At 47.7% G+C, this 16,770-nt stretch overlaps 1 protein-coding gene across 1 annotated transcript; it reads right to left on the reverse strand.

Moving 5' to 3' along the window:
• Nucleotides 1-5,341: 5,341 nt before the first annotated feature.
• MROH6 (maestro heat like repeat family member 6) lies at nt 5,342-16,475 on the reverse strand. The gene is made up of 14 exons (XM_044669350.1): nt 16,176-16,475; nt 15,667-15,819; nt 14,958-15,112; nt 13,769-13,940; nt 13,216-13,388; nt 12,967-13,104; nt 12,603-12,717; nt 12,156-12,299; nt 11,479-11,658; nt 11,090-11,245; nt 9,991-10,110; nt 9,336-9,438; nt 7,351-7,416; nt 5,342-6,638 (listed from the first exon to the last, which is right to left on the reverse strand). The coding sequence occupies exons 1-14, from the start codon at nt 16,473-16,475 to the stop codon at nt 6,400-6,402; spliced, it is 2,214 nt and encodes a 737-aa protein (XP_044525285.1). The 3' UTR covers nt 5,342-6,399.
• Between the last annotated feature and the right edge of the window lie 295 nt (nt 16,476-16,770).

A 16,770-nucleotide genomic window follows, 5' to 3' on the forward strand; every position in this document is an offset into this window, starting at 1 on the left:
AAGAAAGGAAGAAAGAAAGGAAGAAAGAAAGGAAGAAAAAGAAAGGAAGAAAGAAAAAGAAAGGAAGAAAGGAAGGAAGGAAGGAAGGAAGGAAGGAAGTAAGAAAGGAAGAAAGAAAGAAAGAAAGAAAGAAAGAAAGAAAGAAAGAAAGAAAGAAAGAAAGAAAGAAAGAAAGAAAGAAAATTGCATATATTGTCAGAATTTCTCAATGTATTGATTGGTTTGATTGATTTTTTCCCCTCTCTTCTTCCTCTTTTTCTTTTTCCTTTTTAAAAAGGTCTTTGTTCTATAGGATGGAGAGGGGCAAGAGGTACAGGGAAAAAATTCAGTGATATAAAAATAAAAGATCAATAAAATGTATTTTTAAAAGAAAAGAAAAATTACATTATTTTAAAAAGATGAGATTATTATAATTGGTATAGATGCTATTATATTATCTGCTTCCCTTTTTTTCAATTATTTACTTAAATAATTCATAATTAAGTTGTTTCACCTGAAAAATGGCTGCCAGAGTACATCAGTAACTACTCGAATATTTATGAAAGTCATCCAAATACAAACCAAAGGATTCTCAATGAGGGTACTAGTAGGAAGCAAGCAAGCTCTTGTAAGAGATATTCAATAATGGACTACATCTTTATCATTTTACAGTTAACTGAAAGATGAAGAAGATATAAATTCCACTGTGCTTGTTTGCTGATTATGAGAAAGCAATTGATTCAGTAAAATAACACTTCATAGGCTTCTTTACACTAAAATGTTTCCCATACATCAAAATCATTCAGGATTCCTAGAACTGTGATGGTGAGCCTATGGCACAGGTGCCAAAGACGGCACACCGAGACCTCTCTGTGGGCATGCACACTGTAGCCTGCCAAATGGTAAAGGAGATTTTAGGTATTTATAGATATATATTTAAAGTGTGGCCACCAGGAATCAAGGATTCAGGTTGATTCCATAATTAAATCAGACCCAAGTCAGCATCTGGTTAAGGTAGTTTATTTACAACTAGGAAGGTAAAGTGTAAGGAAATAAAGAGAAAGGGAGAGGCTAGTCCAGGCCTGCAGAGGCCTGGATGGAGAGAGAAGGTTAGAAGGCTAAATCAATTAGGTTACAAGCCACAAGGCCTAGCAATCAGATAGGCTAGAGCCTACTTAAGGCAGAGTTTGGAAGCGGCCTAGGTAGGCCAAGGAAGTCAGCCTAACTTACCCACGTGACAATACAGAGTGCAAGTGGTCTGTGGACTCACTGGACTACCTGCAGCACCAAGTTCAAAGCCGGAACCCCCCTCCACAGGAAGTAACTAACATACTTAAAGAGATAGTGTCTTTCGTCACTTCCTGGGGGTCCACCTCTAATTCAAGTGGACAAATGGCAGTCTCTACACTGATTTTGGACTGTTCTTGATTTGTTACTTCTTGTCATGTGTGGGTTACTCATCTCCCCTCCCCACTAAGGGAGGTGAGGATTACATCATTTCTATGCCTAGGATGAGTAGAGTTTTGACTATGAATGGGCTAGAGTTAAATCCATTTATACACAAAGTTAGTTACTAGAAAGGCAGAGGGAGAGGGCAGTTGGGTGGCTCAGTGGATTGAAAGCCAGGCCTAGAGATGGGAGGTCCTAGGTTCAAATCTGGCCTCTGACACTTCTTAGCTGTGAGACCCTGGGCAAGTCACTTAATCCCCATTGCCTAGCCCTTACTGCTCTTCTGCCTTGGAACCAATACATAGTATTGATTCTATGATGGAAGGTAAGGGTTTAAAAAAAATGAAAGCTGAGGGACTTGGGCAGAGCCGCTCCTTTATCCCTCTCCACTGCACCTCCCCACCCCTCTGCCCAGTAGCCCAAAGGAAGAACGCCTAAGCAAAGTGCCCAGGCCACTCCCCTCTCTTTCTCTCACCCCTATTTGGGGTAAGGTAGGATGGGAAGGGGGAAACGGCACTCAGTCTTCGGGGAGGGGGCATGGTGTCTAAAAAGTTCTAAAAGTTTCACCATCAATGCTATAGAAGATTTAACAGAAATAACCCCATTTAACCACCTTCTGATAATAATATCAGGCAGGTAAAGACTTCTCCTGGAGGAAGGGGCAGATAAGAACAATTTGTTCCAATAGGCATCAAGGCAGCAAAAGCAGGTACCATGGAGCACTTAGAGCTTGGTTAGACATCAAAGAAGCCAAGGTCATCCACTGCATCCCAAGCCATCATGAGTCATCTTGACTTTTGTCTTGCCACTGAACTTTGATGACTCTAGAAAAAAAAATGAGGCCTAAAACTTTGTGCATCTCTGCCTCACTTACATTCAATTTATGTTTGAGTCAAAAGACATCACCTGTGTCTTTTTTTTTGTCTTCTTCAAGTATAAAGGACAACAACCAATAAACATCAGGTAAGTCATAAAACAGGAAAGATGTATACTCACCAAAGGTATTCACCATTGTGATAAAGGAGCTTTGCCACAAAGCCTAGATCAAAAAGAGATTTCCTATGTGTGGTAAGGTACTTCAGATATTCCTCTTTGCAGAGGACACTGCTGACTTCATCTAGAACACTAATAGAAAAAATTTGTGATCATTCAAGAGTTTGGCCCATCCAGCTACACAAGGAAGAACAAGTGGATGAAGAATTGCTATTGTTTCAGTTTCAACATGCATTTAGATAAACACCATTTTGACTTGTCTAGTGATATATTAATCTAGTATATACAGTACAAATGGAGAGCAAGTTGAGTCAAGATGAATAGGAGAGAGAGAGCTTGATATCTTCTCTGGAATATTCCTTTGATGACCACAAAACAAAGGCTCATCTTTTCAATGATAACATTCTTCTGGTATTAATAAGTGGCAGCAAAACATGGAATGCAATTCCCCCCCAAAAATTATAAGTTAATATCACACAGAAGGTGTGGGTGTGGGCAGGCTCTAAGATGAGTAACTTTAAAGAACAATGGGAAAGGATGTTTGGCAAGAACTATGCGATAGGAAGAGAAACTGGCCTGGCCTTGTGGAAAGAGCAAGGAATGACAAATGGACAACTGCTGGGCCTTTTACAATGTTGGAAGAAATTAAGAAAGGTCTCCAGCACATTGGGTGAACCCTTGGGGTGAACTTTTGGTGAGGACAAGGACATCTCAAACAGGTTAGACAGGTGTCAATACATCCAATTTGCCTTGAGAATTCCCAAATCAATGGAATCACAGATCCATTTGAGTATCAAGTTGTACCAATTTCCAGAATAACCATATCAATCCTCCCAAGGTTCTGCTCCTCTGACTGGAGTGCCAGAGCAATGAGAAGGCTTAAGAGGTTTCTAAAAATTGATCAGGAGGAGAAAGAGACATAACATGGATGGTAATTGCATTCACTTAGATCTTCCCAGATGTACATCATCTGTGCCCAGCTGTTAAGAGGCTACTTGTTTCCATTCAGAGGCTTTTGTGCAAACTCTTTTCTGTAACCTTAAAAATTAATATATCTCCAAGTATATTTAATGAGATTTATTAATAATAACTTGAAGTAAAGGAAAATAAAAAGCTAGAATAAAGAGGAAGCTAACCCAGCCACAGTCACAAGAGGGCAAGAGGGTGGAATTACATACCACTTATTTACCAAACATGAGGATGCAAGGTGGATGAAGGGAAAAGGATTCTGGGAGATGAAGTCCAAGAATTCAAGATTTCAAATTACACATTTCCTTTGGAATTGGTAATAAAACTCATCTACAAGCCAAAAAATTTAATGCCTACTGTTTTCTTTAAATTTGTTTCTCTAGCCCCTGCTATATTAAATACAGTGTAAAGACAAGGGGAGAGCTGATTGACCCTTGAGGAAGGTCACCATGGAGATATTGGGAAGAGGATGAATGGACTAGATCCTAGAAACAAGACATAAGTCTAGGTAGAAAAGTAGAGATACTTCTCCAATGATGTATAGAGAATTCAAAGAGAAAATGAAGACAGCTCCTTATCCTAATTACACTGTTGAACTGCCGAAGTAAGTGTGATGAAAAAAAGTATGGATCCCCCACATGATTGACATGGAAGGAACCATCAAAAATTCTCTTCTAATAATGACTTCTAGCTGTTTTAGTTCAGAGGGAAGGCTGGTCCTTTATTTGAGGAATGAATAGCTTCTTATGCCTTACCTTTCCAAACTACGTAGTAAATGTATTTTAAACTATAACATTAGTGTTTCTTTACAGGTCCCAGGAAGTAGGGAAGAAACTGAGAATCCTAATGGAAATTGAGACAGAAAGGCTGCCTTGGCTATAATGGGAGATTTTCCTGAAGTAAATTTCACGTGGGAAAGGGGAGGAATACATGTCTTTATAGCATCTACTATGCATCGGGCACTGTGCTGTGATTTACAAATATTATTTGATCCTCACAGCAACGCTTTTCCCTGTGGTAAGTGCCCAGCCACTTACCCTACTTGACAGTAGATCCCTCCCTACTTTCACACAGAGTTAAGACCTTCATTTAATCTGTACCTGAAAAGTAATTGCCCCTGATTTCTTTAACTTTATAGTCTCTTCCTAAAATCCCCCAGCTTCCTTTAGTCCATTCACTCAGATCTTTACTGCATTGAAAAAAATGAATAAATAAATAAATGACTGAAAAAGTATTTATTAAGCACTATGTGTAAAGCACGAAGGTGTTACACAGTGAGGATACAAATACAAAAGTGAGACAGGAGACATATTCTCCAAGAATTTCCATTCAACAGGGGGGAGACATCACAAGTAAGGGAGTTGTAGCCATAGAAGGATGGATGTTCTGGTGTGGGAAGGTACAAGGTTAGTTAGGGGAACCATGGGGCAGTTGATGGCCTTTTCAGAAGCAGTAGCTGTGCCACTGATAATAGGTTACTGGAGCAAGAGATGGAAAGTTGGAGAAAGGGAGAAGGGAGGTGGGAAAGTTGGTGAGAGGGCTGCAGGGAGGTACTTGCAAGACAACAAGGGGGAAAGGCACATTCAGGAGAAATGGCCCCTTTCTGACACTGCCTGGCCCTGAACACACGTCACCTGCAGCACATTTCTACATTCTATGTATTTACTCTTGTGTCTCCCTTCATTCAACAGACATCTATTTGTCATCTAACCATAATAAAAGCTACAACTCGCACGGCTATCTCCTTTAGGACTTAGAGTACTTTCCTCACAATAGGGCTGAGTGGTGAAGTGAAGAAAGTGCTGTGCTTGAAAGGCTCATCTTCATGACTTCAAAGTTGGCTTCAGACCCTTATTAGCTGTGTGACCCCTGGGCAAGACATTTAATCCTATTTGCCTCAGTTTCCTCATCTACAAAATGAACTGGAGAAGGAAATGGCAGACCACGCCAGTATGCTTGCCAAGAAAACTCCAAAATGGGGTCCCAAAGAGTTGGATATGACTTAAACTACTCAATCAAAAAAAATTCCTCACAACTCACAATGAGATGGGGAGACAAGTAACCTTCCCATTTTAGAGAAGGGAAAAATGCTTAGAGCTAGAGTAGTGGGTTGGGACAAGGATGAGTAAGTTGAAGCCCCTGCCCTCAAAGAGCTTATAGTTTAGCAGGAAGGCACAGCATCTCCACGGAGAGAAAAAACATCTCAACACTATCCATTGGTGCATAAGAAGCATCTGTCTATAAAGTGCCCCTGGGCCTGGCTCGAGCTCTGGGCTCTCTGGGGTCTGATCCCTTGGGCTCTGCCCGATGCCCCCAGGCTGAGGGGACTGGTTCTGAGGAGGGGTGGCAGCTCTCATTTCTTTTATAGCTTCATGGTCTACAAAGCACTTTCCTCCCAACAGCTCTCTGTTCAAGAGGCAGGGATCACCATCTCCATTTCACAAGAGATGTATCAGAGAGTGATGAAGGCCACGATGCTAGTGATGGCTGATCTGGCACTACCACCCAGTCTTTCCGCCATGTCCCACAGACCACTTTTGAAGGGAGTAGGACAGAGGACAAGGATTGGGGTACAGGAGATGTCGAGGGATTGGATTCTGAGGTAGCATTTGGCTCTCTGTCCTTGCCTCTAGCATCCTCTTGGCTAAGGAGAGAGTGGGCAGCCTCGTGCCTCCTCTCTCAGGGCCAGGTGGAAATCTCCCTATCAGTCAAAAAGACAAAGACAGAAAAAGCTTCTCCCTTTGGGGAGAGAGGGAGAGAAAAATGCCCACTTTCTCTGGACAGGGTTTGACACCCAGCTTGGGCCTCAGGCTGCATGCAGTAAGGGCTTCTCTCTTTACCTCGGAACAGGTTCCCAGGCAGATCTCCCTGGGAAGGTCCCCCCATGAGGAGCTTAAGGACTCCATAGCTATGCCTAGGTTGTGAATGCCTAGGGGAGGGATGGACAAGAGCAAGCAACTTGCTTCCTTGGTTGAACAAGTTCTCATCAGAACAGAGCCAGAAGGTAGCTCAGGATGGCCTCCCACAACCCCACAGGCCAGCCCGGCTCCTAGGCTTGAAGGGGCTGTCCTCGTAGACTGGTCTCTCTCGCTCTTGGCGGTGGCCCCAGCAGCAAAACAGCTGCCAAGGGGAGAAGTTGCCATGTCCAGGGGAGTCCTGGTCTTGGCACACCAGCCGAACTTGATGCATAGTGATGTGGGAGACATCTCGGATGCAAGTCTCGGTATCCCACTGCATTTCCCCAAGGTCTATGGTGGGAAATTGGGAAGAAGGGTTGGATGTTAGATCCGTGGAAGGTCCAGGTCCTCAGCTGTCCTCCCCCTGAATCCATCCTCCCTTCCCTCCCCTGATCTGCTCTCTCCACACCTTCCTTCTTTAGAGTCTATTTATGGGGGTCACTAGGTGGCTAAGTGGATAGAGAACCAGGCTTGGAGAGAGGAGGTCCTGGGTTCAAATTTGGCCTCAGATTCTTCCTGTGTGGCCCTGGGCAAGTCACTTAACTCTAATTGCCTAGCCCTTACTCTTTGGCCTTGGAAGCAATACTTAGGATTGATTCTAAGACAGAAGGTTAGGGTTTAAAAACAAAAACAAAAACAAAAACAAAAAAAGAACTCACCTCCCCAGGAAGACTTCCATGTATAATCAGACCTTACCTTCTCTTATCCATCCTTTCTGCTCTCAGAATTTACCTCAATCTAGACCTTCTGTTCCATGTGTGTCCTCCATCTCCCCCTCAGACAGAGGGCTCCTTGACAACAAGGCCCATCAGAGAAGATACTTTTGGAAACCAGTGCTCACCCTGTCATACATGCTCCACAGCAAAGGCAGTCCATTCTGCTCCTCACTCAGTTTTTTACACCCATGAATCACCCTGGCATATACTCTCACTGTCTTGGTAAGAAATCACCCATCCCAGGAGCCCTAAGCACTCAACACAGCTAGCTAGCATCCCTTTCCTACCATGCAGCAGTGAATCCACCAGGCCAGGGTTGACACAGTCAGGGTCCATGTGATGGATCAGAAACCCTGAAACCAAAGAGATTGGATCATCATCCCCTTAGCTCTGAGTGTGAACAACCTCTAACAAAGGCCTCTGGGGCTAGGTCTTTTGTCAAAAAGGAAGAGAAATTCCCAAGAATAAAACTCTGATGACACACAATTCCACTGACAAAGAAAAGGAGGTGGGTCGTCTAAAAATTACATCAGATGAGAAGTTTTGGGTGGGCTGCAGGAATGGTGCAAGAAGGATGGACATGGATGAGCTTTTGGATTGATCAGAGAATGTGCAGAAGATAGGGATGAAGGCAGGTGAGTGGGGATGAATACAGAAAGTATGGTTAGTGCCAAGGGAAATGAGCTGATGAAAAATGCTGCAGGCTTTCTGAAAGCTATCTTAGGAACCAAAGAAAGATCAAAGGAGTGAGAGCTCAGGGTGAATCAAACAATGATAACAGGTAGTAGCAAGAGGGCAGGCTACCCAACTTCTCTGCTTCTGAATTCTCTACCAAGGAAATGACAGGCAGACAAGGAAGGACTACACAAAAACAAAACAAAACAAAACAAAAAAAACAGTTCACTGAGAATTGAAACCTAAATGCAAAGAGAGAGAACACTTAGTTGCCCTTGGTGATGTTGAGTCTCCAGGCCTGAATGAATTTTAAAGTACCAAAAAGTCAGATAAGATTACTAGGTGGTTGTTAGAACTTTGAGAAATTATGTGGGCATTGATGTATGATTGATAGCTATGAATTAGTACAACCATTTCAAAAAAGAAGTAGGAATTATGCAAAAAAATTACTAAAGTGCCCATACTTTTTGAACCAGGGTTTCTACCATTAGAAATATATTCTGGAGGCAGCTAGGTAGCTCAAGAGATTGAACACCAAACCCTAGAGATGGGACATCCTTGGTTTAAATCTGACCTCAAATAGTTCCTACCTGTGTAAACCTGGGCAAGTCACTTAACCCCTATTGTCTCACCCTCACCACTTTTCTGCCTTGGAATCAATACTTAGTATACTTAATTAAATACTAATATAGAAGGCAAGGTTTAAAAAAAAAAAGAACCTAGTTAAGAGGGCAACTAGATGATTCAGTAGATAGAGAACCAGGCTTGCAGTCAGGAGATCTTGGGTTCAAATATGAACTCAGGCACTTCCTAGCTGTGTGACCCTGTGCAAATCATTTGTCCCCCATTATCCCACACAGTATTGATTCTAAGACATAAGATTAGGGTTAAAAAAATATCCTAGGTCAACAATGACAAATAGAAAGGTCCATATAGACCAAAATATTTAAAACAACACTTTATGTGGTAACAAAGAACTAGAAATAAAGTAGGCAGTTATAGATTGGATGATGGATAAACAAATTGTGGCACAGCACTATAATGGAATGATCTTGTGCTATAAGAAATGAGGGAAATTATTACAGACAAGTAGGGGAAGACTTATATGGACTGAAGCAAAGTAAAGGAGAACCAGAAAACCAATACACAATGACCACAAAAATGTAAGTAGAAAAAATCACAACAAAACCAAACTGAATGCTACAAATTATCATGACCAAGTTTGGCCCCAAAGAAGAGATAAAAGATAGCTTTCTTCATTCTTTTTCAGAAAAATGAGGGACCACAAGTATGGGATACTACATATGACTTCAATTTTTTTTAATATGTTGTTTAGTTTTGTGGAACTTTTTTTTCCCCTTCCTTTTTTCCTTGATTTATTATAAGGGATGGCTCTCTGGGAAGAGGAGGAGGAAGAGCTAGGAATATAGTGGAATTTTTTTGTTTTTAAGGAAAGGAAAAAAGTCTTTGAGTTTGTTTGAGAACAGATGGTTCTGCTAAAAGAGTTTCTCAATAAGTTTCCAATCAAACTCCCAGCTGTAGGTGCCGGGATCCCTAGGGCTGGCCACCCAGAGAGTAAGAGTGAAAAAGAGCTTACCTATGAACATGGCTGCCACCCTGCGAATGGGAACCTCAGGACTCCTCAGGTAGCCCTGGGCCTGGCTCAAGAAGTCAGAGGCTCTGCGTGGGTACCACTGCACCTGAGGACAAAGAGGGAGGCAAGGTCTCCATTGGGATACACGCCTCAGAGGAACATAGCTGGAGCCTGTGGGCGCCACTGAAGAAAGCTTCATGACTTTATTCATTGCAGGCAAATTCTTCCCTGGATAGAAAACAAGTGACCAAGGAAGAGGTTCTGTTTCCTGCTTGTGGCTATTCATCAGATACATGAAATTTTTTCTCTGTGAGTAACCTAAGGACAGTGTGTTATCTTTGCTGAAAGAGACTCTTCAGTAAGGGTGAGGGATAGTGGAGCTGTGATTTCACAGGTGAAAGGAACTTCTTGGATGTGGGAACTCATTCTATTGACATAAATTAACATCTACTCTGCAATTTATAGTCTTAAAGAGTTACCTAGAGCCTAAAAGTTAGGTGTCTTGTCCAGGGTCACACAGGCAGTATGCTCCAGAGGTAGGACTTGAACAATTAGTGTTGAGGGGATAAGGGAAGGCACTAGGAGCTAATTTTGCAGGGGGCAGTCCTTCAGCCAAGGCTCTGGTTTTCTACACTACCCTTCTGGAGTCCACACTGACCAGTCGTCCACAGGTTCGGCTTAGAGCCTCAGGGCTGTCATAGTGAGCCATGGCTGAGATCTCCTCCAAAAGCCTCCAGTGCAGGAATCGATCACAGCGAGCTAACGTCCACTCTGCGCTCTGAAAGGGCCAAATGGAAGGTCAGGATAGAGTGAGATAGGGAGGGGGAAGTTGGGGGGGGGGGAGACACATGGGAGAAGATTGGAGGTGGGGGTAGGGAGTAGTAGGTGCAGAACCAAACTCAGGATCCCAACCTTCCTTGCATTGGCAGGCAGGACCTATTTTTGAGGGCCATCTCATACTGTAGCCCTCTGCTCCCTAATCCCCTCCCTCTGGAGAGAGGCAGGGGAAAGAAGGAAGAAGACTGGGAAGGGGACATCAAGGAAAGAAAGAGGATCTAAAGGAAAAAGGAAGGAATCTATAACACTGGTCATTGTTTAGGAAAGACAAAAGGAACAGAGAAGGGGACTTTCTTGACCTGAAGACTGGGAAACCAAAGAGGAGGGAGGTCTTTGGATTTGGGACTCTGGGAGGGAGAGATTCCATATCTGGAGAATAGGTATGGGTTAGAGTTGTGGTTCAACAGAGAGGGGTGATAGCCTTCATATCTTTGCACCAGTAAATCCCACCTCCTTTCTCACCTCTCCCTCTTAGAACCTCTAGCTTCCTTCAAGCCAGTCCTGCTGCCACCTAACAGGTCTTTCCTGATGCTCCCCACTTCCGGCTCTGTCTCTAGCTTGAAATCTCTTGGTATTGTTTTGTGATAATGTAAATACTCAGTATTTAGGTATCTGCGTAATTGTGGGTTCTCCCATGGTAATTCAGTTCTGTTTGATGTATTCAGCATCTCCCAGGAGCAGTAAAAAGGGAGCTCCCAGAGGACAGGGGCTGGGTTTGTTCTGGTCTTTGTATTCCCCCAGGACATAACAGGCTGGGGATACATAGATGATTCTGGGCTCTGAAGAATAGGGAGAGGGATTCTGGATTGGGGGTTCATCAGGCGAGAATGGGAAAACTTGGGGGGCGAGGGAAGGTGTAGACTGAGGCTCCAGGCCGGAAGGAGTGGGGTGGGGGGAGGGGGGATGGGGGCACCCCGGACCTCGGCAGCATCCAGGCTCGGGTCTTGTAGGCGCAGCAGCAGGGTCACCAGGCTGCCCAGCACCAGCTCACGCACCATCCTAGCACGCCGCAGAGAGCACTGACCCACCAGTGTGCCCAGGAGCCCAATGGCCGAGGCTCGGACCGAATCCTGACACTTCGAAAAGGGAGAGGAGTGGGCTGTTAGGAAGGTGGAGCCTACGGTAAGGGAGGGGAGGGGCTTGGGGCGGGGCTTAGCCTGGGGATGGGTAGAAGGTGGTACTCGAGGTTGGGCGGGGATTGAGGGCGGGAGAGGCAGAAAAGAAGAGCGAAAGACCAACCCGGGACCGAGAGGGCTAAAAGGAAGGAGGCGGAGCCCTCCCACTGACCCATCCCTCCAGTCTTGCTCACGTGGTCCAGCAGCGGCCTCAGGCGCGTGCCCAGGCTGGCGCAATGCGCGCTCACCCGCGCCCGAGCCCGCGGCCTCAGCAAGAGCCTCCGGAGCGCGCCCAAGGCCGCCCCCACCAGCCGCGTGTCCGCCTCTCCGAGTGCGTCCAGCAGAGCCCGGAGCAGCGTCCCCACGTGCCGCGCCTGCGCGGAGGACCAGGATGTCAGCACTGTCATTTGCCCCGCCCCTCGCCCCAAGACAACACCGCGCTAGTGGCGGCTTCCTATTTAAATCCCTGCTGGTCTTTCTGGCGGAGTGTGGGGAAGCCAGGGTGGCTTCCGCCTCCAAGTCTCCGCTGCTAATAGAATCCAAACTGTGGAGAATCCAAATACTTTTGTTTTGATGCTGGCCTAGAGCGTTCATTACGAAACTTGTGGCTCCCACCCTTGTACACAAGCCCCTGAGTTGTTTGGCTCAGATTGTAATTAAAATTGGATGAGGCTCCGGCCTCAGCTAAACTCAGAAGTTGGATAATTGGGAGTTGCCTGGGCCTTCACTCCCTGCCCCGCAGGACCAGAGATTCCCCGGATAGCGGGACCCAGGCTCTCCCCTCATCTAGTCCCCACCAGGGGCACCCATGGGCGGCCAGTCCACCATCAGGAAACGGAGTTCCCCACACCCAGGGAGAGTCCAACCTCACCTTTCTGTGGTTCAGGGCAAGGTGACCCAGGCCCAGGAGGCCCAGCCATCGCACTGTGGGCTCAGGGTCCCCCTGCCAGGCAGTCAGACGTTGTACAATGGCTTCATCTCTCAGCAGCCTTGCCGTGGGCTGACTCTGAAGAAGCTGAGGGGTTGGGATAAGGGTGACTCAGGAAAGGGGCACCAGCAACTGGGAAGGGGGACTCTGGGGCTGAGGAAGACCCCGCTTCTCCTCCCACCGCACCCCTGCACCACCTTTCTCCCTAACTAGCCCTGTTTTCCAGAGAGGATCCCAGCAGAAAGATCACTATTTTAAGCATAGGGAAACTGAGGCCCCAAGAAGGAAAGTCATCTGCTCAAGGCCACACAGCAGCTCAGGACCCAGCTCTCCATCCACCACAATGCAGGGGTGTGGATGAAAGGCCCTTGGGTCCCCAGAATCACTCACCCCTGTGAAGAAGGCCATCGCTGTCAGGCGTGGAGCCTTATCAGTGCTCTGTAGCCGTGGAAGCAGGTCTGCAAAGAGCCCACGCAGGTGGTGGTCAGCATGAGCCACAAGGGCACTTGGGGTGACACAGGAAGGGGAGAAGGTGAGAGAGAGCTGAGGAAGGAACCCTGATAACCCCATGTTCCTTCTGCCCTCAGCATCCTCCCCCTGCTCCACTACAATCTCCTCTTCCCTTAGCCAGATCCTGATCAGTACTGGTCAGCCTAAAGAACCAGCAAGATTCTGAGACCTTTCTCCTGGGACACCTCCCAACTCCTTTTATCTGTCTTCCTTCTCCCAAAGCCCCTGCCCACTCTGCTCAGACCTGGCCAGCAAGAGGACACCCTCCAGATGGGTCCCAGATCCCATGAGGCGCCTCCAGCCCCCACTTTGCTCCATACAGGTCACCACCATTCGGCCTCCGTCCCCACTGAGCAGGGCCTTCAAGGCTTCCACCGCACAGCTGGAGACAAGGAAAATGAAGACGGGGAGTGAGGCAGGAGAGACTGTTGGGCTCACCAATTGCTCCCCTTAATCCCATTGACTCTTCCCCCACTTTCCAGACTAGTCTCACCTGGCATGGTTGGAGGGAGGACCCCGGACCTTCACTTGGGTCTGGGGGGAGTGGACACCCCAGGCCAGCTGGTGCAGCTGTGTGACCAGTGCGATGAGCACTTGGGGATAGAAGCCCCGAGTGGCAGCCACACATCCTGACACGGACAGCATCTCTCCCAGCGCCCTTGTGGCCTGCAGAGATACCCGACACATTCCTGGTTTTCTAGGGTGTTTGGAGGGTTTTTTTTTCTCCTGAAGATAAGTATTTCATAGTCTTGCCCAGTGTGTTTCTCCATGTAATCAATAGCATCTTTGTGTTTCTAAATTCCTGAGCTGCTCCTTGAACATAAGCGAAGCATTCCCAGGACATGCTTTGACCCCATGTAAGACACACCTCAGACAACACTTTTCAGATGGGTCCCAGGCGCAGACTGAGGCAACTTCCCCAGATCTCTCCAGGACCCTCTGTCTTCCTTCCTCCCCCCAGACTCTGGTGCCAGATGTGCGACCTCTAGACTCGAACCCAGCCTCCCTCCCTCCTCCAAGCTACCCCACACTAGGACTCAACTCACAGCCAATGCCTGGGTATAGGGCTTGGCATCCTGGCGACTCGGGCCTGGGCTGGAGCTGGGGCTGAGGCCTTGGCTCTGGGGTGGGCCCTTCACCTCCTGAAGCAAGTGTACCAGGACCAGCCCGTTCACCCTCTGGTTCCTGCTCAGGCCCCGCCACAACTCAGCTGCTGCCCTGGGGACACAGGAAGGAGGGGGAAGTGGGAGGGTCTGGGTGGACAGAGAGCTAGGACTGGGGAAAGGAGCCTGGCACCTCTGGGAGGGGGATCCTGAGGCTGAGGAGCACCCAGCCTATAGGAAGTCTTGGAAGTCATGTTGGGTCTGAGGGGAAATCTGGGACTGAAAGGATCCTTGGATTTAGGAAAGTTGCCTTTCTTTGTATACTCACCTTAGCTCAGTGCTGAGCATGTGCTTAATAAATGTTGAGTAATTGACTGATCTTAAGAATGAAGAGCCCCTGGATTTAAGGGACACCCATGGGAATAAGGGGGTTCAGGGCCTGAGATGAGAACTGGAGTGTAAGAGGTTCTGAGGGAGAGGAGGAGGAAATCTTGGGCCTGATAGGAGACCAAAGGATTGTGTGTGGGAGGGGGGTTAATTTAGGGGAGACTGGAAATGAAGGAACCCACCCTGGAACATAAGGGACCCAGGAAATGATAGGAAATGCTAGAATTGATGGCACTTAGATCTTAGAGGAAAGACGCTGGGACTGAAGGGTCTTGGTGTTTGAGGAGGGTACTTATACTGTAGGAGGTCTAGGGGGGCAGGAGGAAACTTTGGGAGTCAGGGGACCCAGGGACTGAGAATGGGAAGGAATATATAGACTGAAGGGAAACCATGGAACAAAAGAACATGATGACTGAGAGGAGAACCTCCCCTGGCTCTGACACCAGCCTTTCTCTGCCTAGTCTGATAAATGGGTTCATGACCCAGGTATCTATGACTAAGCAGCCAAAGAAGCCCCCAGAGTCTTGGCTCCAATCCCAGCCTGTTTTGTGGGTGTTGGAATGCAGAGCAGGCACTAATTAGGGTTGGGCACTAATTAGGAGCTGAGGGTTTGGGTGCCAATTGTCCTCCCCAGAACAGACACAACAGCCCTCAGGAGGAGGAAGGGGAGGGCAATGGAGGATGCCAAGATTCCTGGATCCTTTCCTGCTTGGGAGGCCCTAGGAGAATGAGGGGTGCCCAGTACCTGTCACAGGGCAGAGAATGAGGCAGCAGGGTCTGGACCACTTCTTGTGTGTGTTCTGCAGCCAATGAGCAAAGCGCCCTCAGGGCCACCCTCCTTGCCCTGCCTTCTACAAGCTGGGCCATCTGTCCATGCAGTCCCTGGACCACCTCCCGTACCTGGGAAAGGAAGAGTGAGCGCTCAGGCTTCACTGAGATCCAGTTGCTCCAGCCTCTCCCTGAGCACTCCCAGTGACAGGGAGCTCCTGAGCTACCTGTTCCACTTTTGAAACATTCTCATTGCTGTGAAGGTTTAGTTCAGATTGGGTTCAAATAGGCCTTCTTGTTCTGTCCTTTGTGTGGAACAAATCTAATCCCTCTTTCACAGGCAGGCATCCCTCCCTTGCTTTTTGGCATTGGGGAAACCTCCCTCTTCCTGGGCCTCAATTTCCTTATCTGAAAATGAGGGAGTTGGACTAGATGCCCTTGTAAACTGTGATGTTGCTCTCTGCCATTTTATGTTCTATGTTTTGATGTTCTAAGTTTCTGTGTTCTTGGATCCTGGAATTCTAAGAGGCAAGTTCTGGGAGCCCAGGAGCTGATAGAGAAGGGATGGGGAAAATCAGGGACAGAATTCTGGGAAGGGCCAAGAAAAGGGGAGCCTTAGGGTTGATGGGGCTGGAAGAAGGAGTTGTGTGAGGCTGACAGGGCTGGGCTTACAGAGGGGTGCTGACCTTTTCTGGGAGCTGTCCTCCCTGAGCCTCCAAGGCTGAGGAGAGACTGAAGGCCAAGGCCTGGGTCCCTGAGATACCAGCATCCTCAAGAGAGACCACAGTTTGAAGAGCAAAATCTGCCAAGGAACCAGGGACCAGCAGGCACTGGGGGTGCTGGATGGGGGCAATAGGGAAACAGAGGGAAAAAGTATAAGAGTAAAAAGCCTTCATCCAATAGCCTGCTCCTCCAGCATCTCCATCCTTTTCCCCCTTAGTTTCCTTCTAACCTCTAAGGTCTTCAGAATCTGTCCCTTAGCTGCCATCACCTCAATCCACCCCATAAGGCTTCTCCTCTATAACCTCTGCCATTCTTCCCTCCCATCCCAACCTCCTTCTAAGCCTCCAAAGCCTCTAGCCTCCTTGAAGCCCTTTCTCACTCCCACCAACCTCCCACATATCTCCTTCTCTCCTTCCTTGCAGCTGCTCCCTGGGCCGGAGCTGCCTATCCTCTTCCCCAGTTCCCCCAGTACCTGTTCAGGCTCCCAGGGCTTGGGCTCAGAGTCTGAGCTAGAAGCCTTTGGGGAGTGGGGCTCATTCTTCAGTTCCCCAGTGGCAGGATCAGGTTCCGGACTCTCTGTCCTTGGTGCAGTGACTGGTTCAGTGGGGTTCTCGGGCTCCTGGGGCTCCTGGCGGGGCTGCCCTTGACTGGGTCCAGTAGCCCCTCGGCTGATCTGAATCCCCTCAGCCAATGCAGCCAGAGTAAGGGCTCCCAAGGGGCCGGCCTGGCCCCTGGGTTCTCCTCCACCCCATCCCCGCCTCCCTCTAGCCATCTGAAGCCCTGAGGTACCAGCCTCCTTCCCCCACCCCCCAAGACAAGCACTGACAGGAACCCACAGGTGTGGGGAATCTGCCCACCCCAGGCCAACACCTGCTGAGATTCACCCTGACTCCTGCCAAGGCCAGGTGTGGCTGTAGGTGCAGGCGTGTCTAAGCGTGTGCTGGGGAGGAGCTAGTGTGCAGGCATAGATCATGGAGCCTCCCTTACTCCAGAGAGAGGTAGTGATTTTCTCCCCTCCCTTTTGGCTTCCAGGAGACAATATTCATTGGGGATCTCTTACCTTTGAC

This window comes from Gracilinanus agilis, chromosome 1 (genome assembly GCF_016433145.1).
Source record: "Gracilinanus agilis isolate LMUSP501 chromosome 1, AgileGrace, whole genome shotgun sequence".
NCBI classification, from domain to species: domain Eukaryota; kingdom Metazoa; phylum Chordata; class Mammalia; order Didelphimorphia; family Didelphidae; genus Gracilinanus; species Gracilinanus agilis.